Source organism: Bufo gargarizans, chromosome 1 (genome assembly GCF_014858855.1).
Source record: "Bufo gargarizans isolate SCDJY-AF-19 chromosome 1, ASM1485885v1, whole genome shotgun sequence".
Lineage (NCBI taxonomy): Eukaryota > Metazoa > Chordata > Amphibia > Anura > Bufonidae > Bufo > Bufo gargarizans.
Window position 1 is genome coordinate 62,483,738 of NC_058080.1, and position 19,770 is coordinate 62,503,507.

The following is a 19,770-nucleotide window of genomic DNA, read 5'->3' on the forward strand; positions in this document are numbered from 1 at the left end:
ATATAAATTTGAGGCCTAGTATTTAGGCGCTGGGTGACCGGTATGGATTCACTGACAGAATTAGACTGGGATATGGCCAAAAAATAACCACACTATTGCTGGTTAAATGCACTTGGTGTGACAGCTTGACCAACCACACTACTGAGGGTTAAATGCACTTGGTGACGGGCGCAGCTTGCCCCTGATGTAGTATATGGCCAAAAAATGAACAGACTATTGCTGGTTAAATGCACTTGGTGTGACAGCTTGACCAACCACACTACTGAGGGTTAAATGCACTTGGTGACGGGCGCAGCTTGCCCCTGATGTAGTATATGGCCAAAAAATGAACAGACTATTGCTGGTTAAATGCACTTGGTGTGACAGCTTGACCAACCACACTACTGAGGGTTAAATGCACTTGGTGACGGGCGCAGCTTGCCCCTGATGTAGTATATGGCCAAAAAATGAACAGACTATTGCTGGTTAAATGCACTTGGTGTGACAGCTTGACCAACCACACTACTGAGGGTTAAATGCACTTGGTGACGGGCGCAGCTTGCCCCTGATGTAGTATATGGCCAAAAAATAAACAGACTATTGCTGGTTAAATGCACTTGGTGTGACAGCTTCACCCTGATGTAGGCTTTAGCCAAAAAACAACCACACAATTGAGGGTTAAATGCACTTGGTCGCAGCTTGTGCTGGCGCACCACAAGACACAAAATGGCCGCCGATCACCCCAGAAAAAAGTGACTGACAAACGGTCTGGGCAGCCTAAAAACAGTGAGCAATTGAATTTCAGCAGCTCAATGATGCACAGCTGCAGATCGATCGATTAATCAAGTCCTTTGGAGGAGTTAATCTGCCTAATCTCGCCCTACTGTCGCAGCTGCAACCTCTCCCTACGCTAATCAGAGCAGAGTGACGGGTGGCGCTATGTGACTCCAGCTTAAATAGAGGCTGGGTCACATGGTGCTCTGGCCAATCACAGCCATGCCAATAGTAGGCATGGCTGTGACGGCCTCTTGGGGCAAGTAGTATGACGCTTGTTGATTGGCTGCTTTGCAGCCTTTCAGAAAGCGTCACAAAAGCGCCAAGAAAGCGACGAACGCCGAACCCGAACCCGGACTTTTACGAAAATGTCCGGGTTCGGGTCCGTGTCACGGACACCCCAAAATTCGGTACGAACCCGAACTATACAGTTCGAGTTCGCTCATCCCTACTGTTAGATTTTGTATTATGGCAAGAAAAAAGCAGCTAAGTAAATAAAAACAAGTGGCCATCATTACTTTAAGAAATGGAGGTCAGTCAGTCCGAAAAATTGGGAAAACTTTGAAAGTGTCCCCAAGTGCAGTCACAAAAACCATCAAGCGCTACAAAGAAACTGTCTCACATGCGGACCGCCCCAGGAAAGGAAGACCAAGAGACACCTCTGCTGCGGAGGATAAGTTCATCCGAGTCACCAGCCTCAGAAATCGCAGGTTAACAGCAGCTCAGATTAGAGACCAGGTCAATGCCACACAGAGTTCTAGCAGCAGACACATCTCTAGAACAACTGTTAAGAGGAGACTGTGTGAATCAGGCCTTCATGGTAGAATATCTGCTAGGAAACCACTGCTAAAGACAGGCAACAAGCAGAAGAGACTTGTTTGGGCTAAAGAACACAAGGAATGGACATTAGACCAGTGGAAATCTGTGCTTTGGTCTGATGAGTCGAAATTTGAGATCTTTGGTTCCAACCACCGTGTCATTGTGCGACGCAGAAAAGGTGAACGGATGGACTCTACATGCCTAGTTCCCACCGTGAAGCATGGAGGAGGAGGTGTGATGGTGTAGGGGTGCTTTGCTGGTGACACTGTTGGGGATTTATTCAAAATTGAAGGCATACTGAACCAGGATGGCTACCACAGCATCATGCAGCGGCATGCTATTCCATCCGATTTGCGTTTAGTTGGACCATCATTTATTTTTCAACAGGACAATGACCCCAAACACACCTCCAGGCTGTGTAAGGGCTATATGACCATGAAGGAGAGTGATGGGGTGCTGCGCCAGATGACCTGGCCTCCTCAGTAGAGTTGAGCGAACACCTGGATGTTCGGGTTCGAGAAGTTCGGCCGAACATCCCGGAAATGTTCGGGTTCGGGATCCGAACCCGATCCGAACTTCGTCCCGAACCCCATTGAAGTCAATGGGGACCCGAACTTTTCGGCACTAAAAAGGCTGTAAAACAGCCCAGGAAAGAGCTAGAGGGCTGCAAAAGGCAGCAACATGTAGGTAAATCCCCTGCAAACAAATGTGGATAGGGAAATGAATTAAAATTAAATAAATAAAAATTAACCAAAATCAATTGGAGAGAGGTCTCATAGCAGAGAATCTGGCTTCACGTCACCCACCACTGTAAGAGTCCATTTTCATAAATTTAGGCCCAGCACCCAGGCAGAGGAGAGAGGTCCCGTAACAGAGAATCTGGCTTCATGTCAGCAGAGAATTAGTCTGCATGTCATAGCAGAGAATGAGGCTTCACGTCAGCCACCACTGCAACAGTCCATTGGCATATATTTAGGCCCAGCACACACACAGGCAGAGGAGAGAGGTCCCGTAACAGAGAATCTGGCTTCATGTCAGCAGAGAATCAGTCTGCATGTCATAGCAGAGAATGAGGCTTCACGTCAGCCACCACTGCAACAGTCCATTGGCATATATTTAGGCCCAGCACACACACAGGCAGAGGAGAGAGGTCCCGTAACAGAGAATCTGGCTTCATGTCAGCAGAGAATCAGTCTGCATGTCATAGCAGAGAATCAGGCTTCACGTCAGCCACCACTGCAACAGTCCATTGGCATATATTTAGGCCCAGCACACACACAGGCAGAGGAGAGAGGTCCCGTAACAGAGAATCTGTCTTCATGTCAGCAGAGAATTAGTCTGCATGTCATAGCAGAGAATGAGGCTTCACGTCAGCCACCACTGCAACAGTCCATTGGCATATATTTAGGCCCAGCACACACACAGGCAGAGGAGAGAGGTCCCGTAACAGAGAATCTGTCTTCATGTCAGCAGAGAATCAGTCTGCATGTCATAGCAGAGAATGAGGCTTCACGTCAGCCACCACTGTAACAGTCCATTGGCATATATTTAGGCCCAGCACACACACAGGCAGAGGAGAGAGGTCCCGTAACAGACAATCTGGCTTCATGTCAGCAGAGAATCAGTCTGCATGTCATAGCAGAGAATCAGGCTTCACGTCAGCCACCAATGCAACAGTCCATTGGCATATATTTAGGCCCAGCACACACACAGGCAGAGGAGAGAGGTCCCGTAACAGACAATCTGGCTTCATGTCAGCAGAGAATCAGTCTGCATGTCATAGCAGAGAATGAGGCTTCACGTCAGCCACCACTGCAACAGTCCATTGGCATATATTTAGGCCCAGCACACACACAGGCAGAGGAGGGAGGTCCCGTAACAGACAATCTGGCTTCATGTCAGCAGAGAATCAGTCTGCATGTCATAGCAGAGAATCAGGCTTCACGTCAGCCACCACTGCAACAGTCCATTGGCATATATTTAGGCCCAGCACACACACAGGCAGAGGAGGGAGGTCCCGTAACAGAGAATCTGGCTTCATGTCAGCAGAGAATCAGTCTGCATGTCATAGCAGAGAATCAGGCTTCACGTCAGCCACCACTGCAACAGTCCATTGGCATATATTTAGGCCCAGCACACACACAGGCAGAGGAGAGAGGTCCCGTAACAGAGAATCTGTCTTCATGTCAGCAGAGAATTAGTCTGCATGTCATAGCAGAGAATGAGGCTTCACGTCAGCCACCACTGCAACAGTCCATTGGCATATATTTAGGCCCAGCACACACACAGGCAGAGGAGAGAGGTCCCGTAACAGAGAATCTGTCTTCATGTCAGCAGAGAATTAGTCTGCATGTCATAGCAGAGAATGAGGCTTCACGTCAGCCACCACTGCAACAGTCCATTGGCATATATTTAGGCCCAGCACCCAGGCAGAGGAGGGAGGTCCCGTAACAGAGAATCTGTCTTCATGTCAGCAGAGAATTAGTCTGCATGTCATAGCAGAGAATGAGGCTTCACGTCAGCCACCACTGCAACAGTCCATTGGCATATATTTAGGCCCAGCACACAGGCAGAGGAGAGAGGTCCCGTAACAGACAATCTGGCTTCATGTCAGCAGAGAATCATTCTGCATGTCATAGCAGAGAATCAGGCTTCACGTCACCCAACATTGGAACAGTCCATTGGCATATATTTAGGCCCCGGCACCCAGACACAGGAGAGGTTCATTCAACTTTGGGTAGCCTCGCAATATAATGGTAAAATGAAAATAAAAATAGGATTGAATGAGGAAGTGCCCTGGAGTCCAATAATATATGGTTAAGGGGAGGTAGTTAATGTCTAATCTGGACAAGGGACGGACAGGTCCTGTGGGATCCATGCCTGGTTCATTTTTATGAACATCAGCTTGTCCACATTGGCTGTAGACAGGCGGCTGCGTTTGTCTGTAATGACGCCCCCTGCCGTGCTGAATACACGTTCAGACAAAACGCTGGCCGCCGGGCAGGCCAGCACCTCCAAGGCATAAAAGGCTAGCTCTGGCCACGTGGACAATTTAGAGACCCAGAAGTTGAATGGGGCCGAACCATCAGTCAGTACGTGGAGGGGTGTGCACACGTACTGTTCCACCATGTTAGTGAAATGTTGCCTACTGCTAACACGTTGCGTATCAGGTGGTGGTGCAGTTAGCTGTGGCGTGTTGACAAAAGTTTTCCACATCTCTGCCATGCTAACCCTGCCCTCAAAGGAGCTGGCATTGACACAGCTGCCTTGGCGACCTCTTGCTCCTCCTCTGCCTTGGCCTTGGGCTTCCACTTGTTCCCCTGTGACATTTGGGAATGCTCTCAGTAGCGCGTCTACCAACGTGCGCTTGTACTCGCGCATCTTCCTATCACGCTCCAGTGCAGGAAGTAAGGTGGGCACATTGTCTTTGTAGCGTGGATCCAGCAGGGTGGCAACCCAGTAGTCCGCACAGGTTAAAATGTGGGCAACTCTGCTGTCGTTGCGCAGGCACTGCAGCATGTAGTCGCTCATGTGTGCCAGGCTGCACAGGGGTAAGGACAAGCTGTCCTCTGTGGGAGGCGTATCGTCATCGTCCTGCCTTTCCCCCCAGCCACGCACCAGTGATGGACCCGAGCTGCGTTGGGTGCCACCCCACTGTGACCATGCTTCATCCTCATCCTCCTCCACCTCCTCCTCATCCTCGTCCTCCTCGTCCTCCAGTAGTGGGCCCTGTCTGGCCACATTTGTACCTGGCCTCTGCTGTTGCCAAAAACCTCCCTCTGAGTTACTTCGAAGAGACTGGCCTGAAAGTGCTAAAAATGACCCCTCTTCCTCCTCCTCCTCCTCCTCCTCCTCCTGGGCCACCTCCTCTTGCATCATCGCCCTAAGTGTTTTCTCAAGGAGACATAGAAGTGGTATTGTAACGCTGATAACGGCGTCATCGCCACTGGCCATGTTGGTGGAGTACTCGAAACAGCGCAACAGGGCACACAGGTCTCGCATGGAGGCCCAGTCATTGGTGGTGAAGTGGTGCTGTTCTGTAGTGCGACTGACCCGTGCGTGCTGCAGCTGAAACTCCACTATGGCCTGCTGCTGCTCGCACAGTCTGTCCAGCATGTGCAAGGTGGAGTTCCACCTGGTGGGCACGTCGCATATGAGGCGGTGAGCGGGAAGGCCGAAGTTACGCTGTAGCGCAGACAGGCGAGCAGCAGCAGGATGTGAACGCCGGAAGCGCGAACAGACGGCCCGCACTTTATGCAGCAGCTCTGACATGTCGGGGTAGTTGTGAATGAACTTCTGCACCACCAAATTCAGCACATGCGCCAAGTAAGGGATGTGCGTCAAATTGGCTAGTCCCAGAGCTGCAACGAGATTTCGCCCATTATCGCACACCACCAGGCCGGGCTTGAGGCTCACCGGCAGCAACCACTCGTCGGTCTGTTGTTCTATACCCCGCCACAACTCCTGTGCGGTGTGGGGCCTGTCCCCCAAACATATGAGTTTCAGAATGGCCTGCTGACGTTTACCCCGGGCTGTGCTGAAGTTGGTGGTGAAGGTGTGTGGCTGACTGGATGAGCAGGTGGAAGAAGAGGAGGAGGAAGCCGAGAAGGAGGAGGTGGCAACAGGAGGCAAAGAATGTTGCCCTGCGATCCTTGGCGGCGGAAGGACGTGCGCCAAACAGCTCTCCGCCTGGGGCCCAGCTGCCACTACATTTACCCAGTGTGCAGTTAGGGAGATATAGCGTCCCTGGCCGTGCTTACTGGTCCACGTATCTGTGGTTAGGTGGACCTTGCCACAGATGGCGTTGCGCAGTGCACACTTGATTTTATCGGATACTTGGTTGTGCAGGGAAGGCACGGCTCTCTTGGAGAAGTAGTGGCGGCTGGGAACAACATACTGTGGGACAGCAAGCGACATGAGCTGTTTGAAGCTGTCTGTGTCCACCAGCCTAAATGACAGCATTTCATAGGCCAGTAGTTTAGAAATGCTGGCATTCAGGGCCAGGGATCGAGGGTGGCTAGGTGGGAATTTACGCTTTCTCTCAAATGTTTGTGAGATGGAGAGCTGAACGCTGCCGTGTGACATGGTTGAGACGCTTGGTGACGGAGGTGGTGGTGGTGGTGTTGGTGGTACATCCCCTGTTTGCTGGGCGGCAGGTGCCAACGTTCCTCCAGAGGCGGAGGAAGAGGCCGAGGCGGCAGCAGCAGAAGAGGCCGAGGCGGCAGCAGCAGAAGAGGTAGCAGGGGGAGCCTGAGTGACTTCCTTGGTTTTAAGGTGTTTACTCCACTGCAGTTCATGCTTTGCATGCAGGTGCCTGGTCATGCAGGTTGTGCTCAGGTTCAGAACGTTAATGCCTCGCTTCAGGCTCTGATGGCACAGCGTGCAAACCACTCGGGTCTTGTCGTCAGCACATTGTTTGAAGAAGTGCCATGCCAGGGAACTCCTTGAAGCTGCCTTTGGGGTGCTCTGTCCCAGATGGCGGCGGGCAGTAGCAGGCGGAGTCTCTTGGCGGCGGGTGTTCTGCTTTTGCCCACTGCTCCCTCTTTTGCTACGCTGTTGGCTCGGTCTCACCACTGCCTCTTCCTCCGAACTGTGAAAGTCAGTGGCACGACCTTCATTCCATGTGGGGTCTAGGACCTCATCATCCCCTGCATCGTCTTCCACCCAGTCTTGATCCCTGACCTCCTGTTCAGTCTGCACACTGCAGAAAGACGCAGCAGTTGGCACCTGTGTTTCGTCATCATCAGAGACATGCTGAGGTGGTATTCCCATGTCCTCATCATCAGGAAACATAAGTGGTTGTGCGTCAGTGCATTCTATATCTTTCACCGCTGGGGAAGGGCTAGGTGGATGCCCTTGGGAAACCCTGCCAGCGGAGTCTTCAAACAGCATAAGAGACTGCTGCATAACTTGAGGCTGAGACAGTTTCCCTGGTATGCATGGGGGTGATGTGACAGACTGATGGGGTTGGTTTTCAGGCGCCATCTGTGCGCTTTCTGCAGAAGACTGGGTGGGAGATAATGTGAACGTGCTGGATCCACTGTCGGCCACCCAATTGACTAATGCCTGTACCTGCTCAGGCCTTACCATCCTTAGAACGGCATTGGGCCCCACCATATATCGCTGTAAATTCTGGCGGCTACTGGGACCTGAGGTAGTTGGTACACTAGGACGTGTGGATGTGGCAGAACGGCCACGTCCTCTCCCAGCACCAGAGGGTCCACTAACACCACCACGACCATGTCCACGTCCGCGTCCCTTACTAGATGTTTTTCTCATTGTTATGGTTCACCACAACAACAAAAATATTATTTGGCCCAATGTATTGTATTCAAATTCAGCGGGATATAAATTTGAGGCCTAGTATTTAGGCGCTGGGTGACCGGTATGGATTTACTAACAGAATTAGACTTGGAAATGCACAGTAGCGTGTGTGTGAAGTTATTCTGAATGACCCAATGTGCACCTTGAATATTATATACCCTTTTAGGGATAGATTTCAAATAGCTCTGATATAGCAGAAACCACTAAATTATGAAATTGTTAAATTGGGAATTGTATTTCAACCCAGAACAAAAAATGTGCTTTGACGGACACTAAATAACTTTCCCAGCCACAACAGGACAGCGGTAACGAGAGATTTAGCAGGATATAAATTTGAGGCCTAGTATTTAGGCGCTGGGTGACAGGTATGGGTTTAGTGACAGAATTAGACTTGGAAATACACAGTAGCGGGTGTGTGTGAAGTTATTCTGAATGACCCTATGTGCACCTTGAATATTATATACCCTTTTAGGGATAGATTTCAAATAGCTCTGATATAGCAGGAACCACTAAATTATGAAATTGCTAAATTGGGAATTGTACTTCAACCCAGAACAAAAAATGTGCTTTGACGGACACTAAATAACTTTCCCAGCCACAACAGGACAGCGGTAACGAGAGATTTAGCGGGATATAAATTTGAGGCCTAGTATTTAGGCGCTGGGTGACAGGTATGGGTTTAGTAACAGAATTAGACTTGGAAATACACAGTAGCGGGTGTGTGTGAAGTTATTCTGAATGACCCAATGTGCACCTTGAATATTATATACCCTTTTAGGGATAGATTTCAAATAGCTCTGATATAGCAGGAACCACTAAATTATGAAATTGCTAAATTGGGAATTGTACTTCAACCCAGAACAAAAAATGTGCTTTGACGGACACTAAATAACTTTCCCAGCCACAACAGGACAGCGGTAACGAGAGATTTAGCGGGATATAAATTTGAGGCCTAGTATTTAGGCGCTGGGTGACCGGTATGGATTTAGTGACAGAATTAGACTGGGATATGGCCAAAAAATAACCACACTATTGCTGGTTAAATGCACTTGGTGACGGGCGCAGCTTGCCCCTGATGTAGTATATGGCCAAAAAATGAACAGACTATTGCTGGTTAAATGCACTTGGTGTCACAGCTTGACGAACCACACTACTGAGGGTTAAATGCACTTGGTGACGGGCGCAGCTTGCCCCTGATGTAGTATATGGCCAAAAAATGAACAGACTATTGCTGGTTAAATGCACTTGGTGACGGGCGCAGCTTGCCCCTGATTTAGTATATGGCCAAAAAATGAACAGACTATTGCTGGTTAAATGCACTTGGTATGATAGCTTGACCAACCACACTACTGAGGGTTAAATGCACTTGGTGACGGGCGCAGCTTGCCCCTGATGTAGTATATGGCCAAAAAATGAACAGACTATTGCTGGTTAAATGCACTTGGTGACGGGCGCAGCTTGCCCCTGATTTAGTATATGGCCAAAAAATGAACAGACTATTGCTGGTTAAATGCACTTGGTGTGATAGCTTGACCAACCACACTACTGAGGGTTAAATGCACTTGGTGACGGGCGCAGCTTGCCCCTGATGTAGTATATGGCCAAAAAATGAACAGACTATTGCTGGTTAAATGCACTTGGTGACGGGCGCAGCTTGCCCCTGATTTAGTATATGGCCAAAAAATGAACAGACTATTGCTGGTTAAATGCACTTGGTGTGATAGCTTGACCAACCACACTACTGAGGGTTAAATGCACTTGGTGACGGGCGCAGCTTGCCCCTGATGTAGTATATGGCCAAAAAATGAACAGACTATTGCTGGTTAAATGCACTTGGTGTCACAGCTTGACGAACCACACTACTGAGGGTTAAATGCACTTGGTGACGGGCGCAGCTTGTCCCTGATGTAGTATATGGCCAAAAAATAAACAGACTATTGCTGGTTAAATGCACTTGGTGTGACAGCTTCACCCTGATGTAGGCTTTAGCCAAAAAACAACCACACCATTGAGGGTTAAATGCACTTGGTGACGGGCGCAGCTTGCCCCTGATTTAGTATATGGCCAAAAAATGAACAGACTATTGCTGGTTAAATGCACTTGGTGTGATAGCTTGACCAACCACACTACTGAGGGTTAAATGCACTTGGTGACGGGCGCAGCTTGTCCCTGATGTAGTATATGGCCAAAAAATGAACAGACTATTGCTGGTTAAATGCACTTGGTGACGGGCGCAGCTTGCCCCTGATTTAGTATATGGCCAAAAAATGAACAGACTATTGCTGGTTAAATGCACTTGGTGTGATAGCTTGACCAACCACACTACTGAGGGTTAAATGCACTTGGTGACGGGCGCAGCTTGCCCCTGATGTAGTATATGGCCAAAAAATGAACAGACTATTGCTGGTTAAATGCACTTGGTGTCACAGCTTGACCAACCACACTACTGAGGGTTAAATGCACTTGGTGACGGGCGCAGCTTGCCCCTGATGTAGTATATGGCCAAAAAATAAACAGACTATTGCTGGTTAAATGCACTTGGTGTGACAGCTTCACCCTGATGTAGGCTTTAGCCAAAAAACAACCACACTACTGAGGGTTAAATGCTCTTGGTGACAGGCGCAGCTTGCCCCTGATTTAGTATATGGCCAAAAAATGAACAGACTATTGCTAGTTAAATGCACTTGGTGTGACAGCTTCACCCTGATGTAGGCTTTAGCTAAAAAACAACCACACCATTGAGGGTTAAATGCACTTGGTCGCTGCTTGGATGCACTTGGTCGCAGCACCGCACAAGACACAAAATGGCCGCCGATCACCCCAGAAAAAAGTGACTGACAAACGGTCTGGGCAGCCTAAAAACAGTGAGTGAGCATTTGAATTTCAGCAGCTCAATGATGCACAGCTGCAGATCGATCGATTAATGAAGTGAAGTCCTTTGGAGGAGTTAATCTGCCTAATCTCGCCCTACTGTCGCATCCGCAACCTCTCCCTACGCTAATCAGAGCAGAGTGACGGGCGGCGCTATGTGACTCCAGCTTAAATAGAGGCTGGGTCACATGGTGCTCTGGCCAATCACAGCCATGCCAATAGTAGGCATGGCTGTGACGGCCTCTTGGGGCAAGTAGTATGACGCTTGTTGATTGGCTGCTTTGCAGCCTTTCAAAAAGCGCCAAGAAAGCGTCACAAAAGCGCCAAGAAAGCGACGAACACCGAACCCGAACCCGGACTTTTACGAGTTCGCTCATCCCTACTACTCAGTCACCGGACCTGAACCCAATCGAGATGGTTTGGGGTGAGCTGGACCGCAGAGTGAAGGCAAAAGGGCACAAGTGCTAAGCATCTCTGGGAACTACTTCAAGACTGTTGGAAGACCATTTCAGGTGACTACCTCTTGAAGCTCATCAAGAGAATGCCAAGAGTGTGCAAAGCAGTAATCAAAGCAAAAGGTGGCTACTTTGAAGAACCTAGAATATGACATATTTTCAGTTGTTTCACACTTTTTTGTTATGGATATAATTCCACATGTGTTAATTCATAGTTTTGATGCCTTCAGTGTGAATCTACAATTTTCATAGTCATGAAAATAAAGAAAACTCTTTGAATGAGAAGGTGTGTCCAAACTTTTGGTCTGTACTGTATGTCCCTCCATTTTTGTTTACACCACTCTCCTACTGCGCCTTTTTTTTTGAGTTTTTAAAAAGTTGCAGTTAATAATTCTGCCATATATCCAATTAATATAGTTAACCAAGCACAATTTTGTCACCCAGTTTACTAAAGTGGCAAGAGTGGCGTATAGCCACAAAAAGATTCAAATTTTTGACCAAAAATAGCATGTGCCAAGATTTGCCACCTCTTAACAGCAGAAAGCTGGCACAAATCAAATCATCAATTCCTGCCATTGTGCATCAGGAAATGTGTCACCAGGAAATTCTGAATTAAACCAGGCACAATGCCTTGTAGGGCTGGCTCAGCTGAATATAATGATACCATTAACTTAGCGTTCCATTGCTTCCGCCTGGATAAATAGTACTTTTAATTGACTTGCGAAGGAGCAGTTAAGTGCACCAAAGGCGGGCCCAAGCCTCTCTGTGCACCCCTGCTCTTCCTGTCCCTCCCACTCCTTCTTGTTTGACAGTTCCAGGTTCCTGCAAATCAAGAAGGAGAGGAAGGGGCTGGCAAAGGAAGCAGGAGGAGCAAGGGTGCACAGAGTGGCTTGGATCTGCCCAAGTGCACTTAACTGCTCATTTCCATATGGATTAAAAGTATTTTATCCTCAAGAATAAAGCAACAGATCTCTAAGTGAAAGATATCATTACATTCAGATGAGCTAGTCCTACAAGGGTCTGAGACTGTTTTTTTGGTGAATTTCCTAGTGACAGACTTCAATAAAATCAGGCATCAGAAATCTTTTTGGAGATAATTTTTTATAAGTACAAATATGATCTACATAAAAAAAGTTAAGTAACTGTTATATATTCTGTGTTATTGATAGATAGGCTATCAATGCATGATTGGAGGGAATTCAATCGCTGCGTTCCACACGATCAGCAGAATTAAGCAAGCACCATAGCACCACTTGTAAATGTGGCTGTGTCTGGTACTACAGCTGAGTTCTGCTTCACCCCTTGCAGTACACCCCATTCAGGTGCAGCACCAGAAACAGCCACATTTGTATGAATATCAAAGTACCTTAAAAATACAACAAAGGGGCCACAGTGTTCCCTTAGAGTAGCTAAGATAGAATAGTATAGGCCACTGATTGGCAGTCCCATTAAAAAGGTTAAAAGGTTAAAACCTTTAACCCCTTAAGCCACCATACGTTACAAACATTAAGGCATTGTATGTCGCAAACTCACATGCTGAGCTCGCTCCATACACAGTGGGTGTTGGTTGGTTGTATAATACAGCAGACACCCGCCAGCAGTGATGGGGATTGAAGATGTCTCCAATCCCAGTCATTTAAGCCCTCGGATGCAGCTGTCAATAGCGACTGCGGCATCTGTAAAGTTATACAGATGGAGGGGGCTCCCTCTACTGGCCAATCATGGGGCGCTGATCATCTGCTATGAAGGTTGTGAAGGCTCACAGGTTTCTCATTGCAAAATGCCTGCGCAGCCGAGTCTGAGACATGGCCTGATAGTATTCTATTGCAGTCTGTGGTTCAAACAGTCAGAATATGACATGTACAAGTCCCCTAAGGGGACCTAAAAGTACAGTAAAACAAAAATCTAAAGTATTTTAATAAAATAAAAAACACAAGTATAATACAAATTCTAATAATTCTCTTTTCCAATTTCACATATAAAATAAGCAATTAAAAATAGACATAATAGGTATTGTCACTTCTGAAAATATTAAAATTATTAAAATATAACAAATGTATTGTGTGCAATGAATGCCATAATGGAAAAAAATTGCTATTTTGTTGTCTTTTTGTCATGAGTCCCCTCCCCTGCAACCTATACAAATTGAATAAAAAGTGATCAAGTGATCAACAAGTTATATTTACCCCCAAAATTATACAGATAAAAACTACAGCTTTCCCCAATGAGCCGAAAAAACAGACAAACTTCTGACTGAGAATATGGCAATGCAAAGGAGAAAATGTTTTTTAAAGGTTTTTATTGGGTAAAGGTTTTAATAAAGTGGCAAAATATAATAGAAACTATATACATTTAGTATTGCCTTAATCATACTAACCCACAGAATACGTTTATCACGTCATTTTTAATGCACAGTGAACACTTTTTATTTTTCAAAATCACCTCAGAAATAAATTTCCCCTATTTTCCAATACAGTACAAACTATTGTAAATTAAATGGAGCCATTAAAAACATAACTTTTCTCGCAAAAAAAAGTCCTTATAACTCCATGTGAGCGAAAAACAAAACAAAAAAAAACAGTTATGCCTATTGGAGAGTGTTGAGGAAAAAGGTGAAAACGCAAAAATATAAATTGGCACTTTGGGGTAAAGCTGTTAGGCTCTATCAGGGTATTCGCTTATACTTTGGATGTAATTTGAGAAGACAACTAAATACAGCTTGAATCAGTAAAACATGAGAGTTTTACTGAATCAACTTTTTAAGTAAAATATTGATTTTAAAAAATTTAGTTATAAAGGCTATCCACAAATCAGTATATCTCCTTTTCACCAGGTATTCAAGATGCTTGCAAAAACCTATGTTGCTTCACATCCTAAAATGTCAGCTCAGTCAACAGAAAGGTGTGGTGGAAATTTTATTAACAGAGGTTCCATCATAAATGGTGCAGAATGGTACAGCTTCAGTGGAGGTAGGTTCACATTATTTATATTTCCCACTTTTGTCTTGGCTCTTTAGGTAGCAAATATTAAATACAAATTATTTACCTTTACTGTTTGAATTTCTTTTAATCTCAGTTTAAACAACATAATGTTACTGCTGTTGATATACTTCTTCATTTTAATTTTGTTCATGTGTTGACTACCTTATACTCAAAGCTGCTCATCCAGTGTTCAGTGGGACCTAGTTATTTATTATTTTTTTTTTTATAGTAGTCATAAGGAAGTCCCACGGGGTAATTCTTTCAGTCATTTCCCCATGGTAATAGACAGAGATGAGCGAAGTACTGGAAAATTCGATTTGGCTGCTTAGTATAATTTTACAAAAAAATAGCTTTGTGACTAATTACTTTGTCACAAAGCGCCTTTCATTGTAAGTAGTGGGTGCAATGACAGAGAGCTGCGATTGCGCCGCTCCCCGTCATTGTACCCCTCAGATGCTGCAATCATTGCCCACTGTGTAGACAAAAATTATGATTTGGTTGTGGTATTTCACTTGATTCTCTGGCTCAGTCAGGGTCCCAGCAGTTGGCCACCAATGGATCAGAAAGTGACAGCATATGTCATCACTTTCTATGATGGGAAGATGCCTTTAAGACCCTAAAAACTATTAATCGGTTGAAAAAAATGTTTTGTATAAACCAACAACAAGTTGCTAGGACATCTTTATTGTGGCTTCTTAGGAGTCTTCTCCTCAAATTCCATTAAACTGTGCACTGTTTGTCCAGTAGAATTATGGACATCATGACAGAAACCTTGTAGATCTTATTAAATTCAATAGGGTCAGTTGGGTCACCATGGGTGTCAGTCATGCGATCCTAAATTGGAAATGAAAACCATCAGTATAAACCTAGCCTGGGTGCAACATAAAAGATAAAGCCCGAGGATTGGATTGTAGAGAACAAGCTTGAGGAACTCTTTAGGAACGTTGGCCGATTGTCTTCTGTTGTCTACTTCATAACCACAAATGGTCTCATGTCATGAAATTCTTTTCCAGGAATGCCAGACTTCAGTTATCTCCACACAAATTGTTTTGAACTTACCCTGGAGCTGGGATGTGAGAAGTTCCCAACTGAGGACGAACTGTATCCTGCCTGGCAAGACAATAAAGAATCTCTGCTGAGCTTAATTGAAATGGTACCGTGCAACGCTTCAGCATGCAGAATTATGACAAAATATGTCACTGATATGTCAAGCCTTGCTATTAGTGAATGAGAGTAGACAGGGAGCAGAAGGAGGGGGGAGGAACGGTTATGGAAGATGTTTATCAGCTTGAGAGGAAGTCTCAGCCTGCTCCGCTCATATATATTTGATATTTGAGGCTTGGGCCGGTGTTCTGGGGCAGGCCGAATAACTGAGAGTAGAAACAAATTCCAGATATAACCTGTGTCATTATTCTTTTCCTCAGCTCATATACTGCCAATTCTTCATTCCTTTGCACTGAAGGGGATTCTTTTTCATCTTTTTCCAAATATCATCACATTTTAGACAGGGCCATCCATACACTGAAAAGTATAACTTATTTTCACATTCAATTCCTTCAGTGCAGTCATTCATTAGATGGCGGCTACGCGGGAATGTAGCATAATCTGGTCAGATTACATCTTGCAGCATTTAGATGTAAAAGTTCCCAGGAGACAATACAAGTTTACATGGAGCACAAGCCCTATGGTCCTGCATCTCTAGTTACATTCTTCTATTTTTTTTTTTCATATCTATGTATATACATACAGATGTGTCCGTCTCTACTCTTCCTCTTGGCTAGTCATCTTTCAAGAGGAGTGCCTTAAGATGAGCAGTTTTGAAGGAAGAAGCATGGTTTTGTGATACTCTATCATTATTCGTTTTTATGTTGTATGTGTCTCTATGAGGCCACCCAGTGGTTGTGATGTGGATTGCAGTGTTTTGCAATGTATTGAATTTGTATCATGAGAGTCCTTAATGAAATTTTCAGAAAAGTAAGGGTTGGCACATCTGTAAATACGGAAAAAAAATAATCTTCATCTGATTGTATGGAATTTACCATTCCATTCAAAAAATCTAAAAATGTACACTTCAAGGGCATGGAGGATGTTGTAGAGGGAGGGCTTTTATCTAGTTCTCCCCTGTGTGAGCAGGGAACCCAGTTTTTCCATGTTTTATGGACAATGGGTATGGAACCCCTGTGCCAACCTACAGATTTGGCCTGATGGCGTTATCCTACGGTTTCCTGGTCTTCACCCTTTAACCAATATACAGGGATATGGTCATCGTGACAGGGAACACAACAGGCTGCTACCTCTTGGAGTTGTCTCCAAGTGATAAGCTTCTTACCCACGGAGGTCAGAGACAGTGGTGTGTGGTACCAAGGCAAACTTGTAGTCAATAACAAACAGAAGTCAGGGCAGGCCGAGTTTGTGCAAATATATGAAACAATCTAAAGGTCAGGGCAGGTGGCACAAGATCAGTAGTGTAAAAAGGCACTAGTCAGGTCAGGCAGAAGATGGACAGAATCCAGGAGTCAGGTAGAGAACTGTATCCAGACAGACAAAATGCATTATGGCTCTTATACAGGCTCTAGCAAGCTGAAGAAACCTAGCAAGACCTACGTATAGAAACCTATAGCTCAGGCAAGGAATGAACCAAACTGCACAGACTGGACTGAGTTTAGATATAATGCATAATAACCCTAATTTACACACAGGAAACCGGCGCCTGGGAGCACGGGGCAGTGGTGGTACGAACTGCAATTGTAACACCATGTATCACATGGTCGATAATTTTTTTAAATGGTCAAGATATAATACTACATTTCCCCCGCAGTGGCCACTGTAGGGAAAATGTATGACTAGCCACATCATCTCCTGGCTAATAGCTGAAGCTTTCTAAAACCAGATTCCAGGTGATTCTATGATTGCTGGTAGTGTTGAGCAAATCGAAGCATCCAAAGCGGAATTCGATCTGAAGTTTAGGAAACATTTGATTCGCTGCGAAGTCAGATTTCCCCACATTTCGTGGTAACTAATAAATTTTTCCTAAAATGGTGGCTAAAATTTTTTAAAAATTAAACTCACCTCCTCCATATGATGGCGGAAAGGCCGTCCACTCCGTTTTGATTGAAGAAAACCCGCCAAAGGACTTGTGGCAAGTGTAAAGACTTCACCATGTGATCAGGCTGGCCACACAAGGTGACATCATCTTGGGGCACTGCATCGTTAAGTCCACGGCGATAAATTAGACCTGACTGTAACAGTGACCTGTGATACTGACACACAGTAAATCTACAGCTAACAGAAGGGATTAAAAAGCATGTGTTTGAACCGCCACAACATGCAATAAAGAACTTTTATTTTTTCTTCACTACTTTATTGGCGCTGCCTCCATTTCTTTCTTTTTTTTTACTAAGAAGCCATTAAACTGCAGGGGCGATCACAGTTTATTTTTAATTTTTTCTTTACTGAAGGGTGCTCTATGCTTTTCTTTTTGTTTAATAGAAGGGATTAGCTATGAATCTTGGTGCACTGCACAGTGATGTAGATGGCGATAAATTACACCTGTAATACTGACAGCACAGTACTTACAGAAGTATGACTGTAGGTGCACTAGAACATAATGCACATGGCGATACACTCCCCGTGCAGGTTAAGGTCCAAGCCTTCACACCGAGATTGGGCCACCAAATGGGATGGATATGATTAGGAAGAAAGGCCTGGGTATACCTGATTTATCGCGATTCATGACAAATTAATTAGTAACAAATCAAATTTCTTGTGGAAGTTTAGTGAATTGACCGAATAGAATTTTTCAAAACTTAGCTCATCTCTAGTCATAGTAATTCAAGCATAAGTAACAAGAGAAGAACAAGAATTGATAATAGATCCGCTGTTTCTATATTAGCTATCATCGTAGCTATAATGTTATACACAAGAAAAGTTCTTTAAGAGCTTTGAGAAGACTAGCACTCACCAATTTGCATTGCAAATTATGTTGCTTCTTTCCCTATTTATCTCATATCTATCTATCTATCTATCTATCTATCTATCCATTTATCTATTTCACATTGATCTTTCCATCCATTTATCTATTTCACATTGATCTATCCATCCATTTATCTATGTCTTATATATCTATCTCCCTACCTATCTATGTATCTCATATCTATTTGTCCCATATCCTATCTATCTATCTGTCTATAATCTCATATGTATTCAGTTTATTTTAGTTTTACCTTTATACTCTATAAAAACTGAGGTAAATGCAAATTATCCCGCAAACCAAGCCTCAGCCTTCTATCTCTTTATTATTCTGGTCATGTAACATTTCGGGATCTGTGTGGTTATTTAAATGTCTTGTGAAAAGTAACAGATGGTCTAACAATTTACTGAAATTTGCATCTAAAGTTTTTGGTGGAGGTTACTTTTACATTTTTTTCCATAATCCAAGACAGTTGTTGAGGTCCCGAGTCCAATGTACTTTTTGCTTTGGTCTATAAAGTGAACTGGAGTTTAAATTTAGTCCAATGTTTTTACTGTTTTTTATTTATATTTTTTGGATCTCTCAAGTTATTAGAATTTTACAACTAAGGTGAAAGGGAGGTAGACACCTAAGTGAAGCCTTATTGTAAGCAGATATGTCCTTGGATCAGGTTACATGTTTGGTTTTTATTCATCCTACTTGCTGCTTCCATGAAGTCTAGACATGGTTTGAGGTTTTATGATTATGACCGACCATTGTCCCAGATCCACCAGCCTTATTTAATTCTGTAATTATGGAACTGCTACTGGGAATGTTATATCTATTATAAATCTCTTGTTAGGGTGTTAAAGGTTAAGTGATGTTTCATATTATTGTAACTAGTGTTGTTACTCCAGGGGAACCGTTTCTGAAAATCTGCACAACACATGGAGAATAGATCATGGCTGGTCACGAGTCAGACGTTAGCTTGGGTCGGTCGATTTGCATTTCCTCTCACGTGTGTAGTTTGGTTACATAAATGGTGCAGAGTCAGGTTAAGCACGGAGAATATAAGCTTACTGTGCCGAAAGGAAGCTTAATGATTTCCTTTATAGAGGAAAAGAGAATGGATGTACTGAGGAAGCAAGATGGACAGCTCAGAATTTAAAGCTTTTACCTGCAGGCATGTGTAATTGATAGCTTCTGCATGGAGAAGTAAAGGTCCTGCTATAGCCAAGGAAAGACCGGGAATAACTTATACAGCATTTTATTCATCAAAAAACCTCTTGATGTACATATGGTGTGTGGTAAATCACTTAAAAGAAATGTTTTGTGAGATTTTGTAGATTCTATGGGTATCGTTTAGGTGGGTATTAAACAGGTTTTCCAAGATCGGAAAAAATTTGACCAAATCTAAGAAATGCCATAGAATAATAAAAAATACATTATTCAGCGGAGAAATTCTCTTCCACTTCCCCTCTGCTGCTTAGGTGTTACCTGTAGTTTTTTGGTTGCTGTTCTTGTAGCTTTGTATGATATCATGTTTACTTATTGAGGTGGGGCTGGGCATGACTCATTTATCAACATTTGACACATCTTTCCACTAGTATGGTACAAG

At 44.6% G+C, this 19,770-nt stretch overlaps 1 protein-coding gene across 1 annotated transcript in view; it reads left to right on the forward strand.

Moving 5' to 3' along the window:
- CPZ (carboxypeptidase Z) overlaps window positions 1-19,770 on the forward strand; it is a 155,539-nt gene that overhangs the window by 119,259 nt on the left and 16,510 nt on the right. The window contains exons 8-9 of the mRNA XM_044295799.1: window positions 14,056-14,191; window positions 15,217-15,356. Coding sequence (XP_044151734.1) covers window positions 14,056-14,191; window positions 15,217-15,356 — 276 coding nt within the window. The remainder of the gene's footprint in view (window positions 1-14,055; window positions 14,192-15,216; window positions 15,357-19,770) is intronic.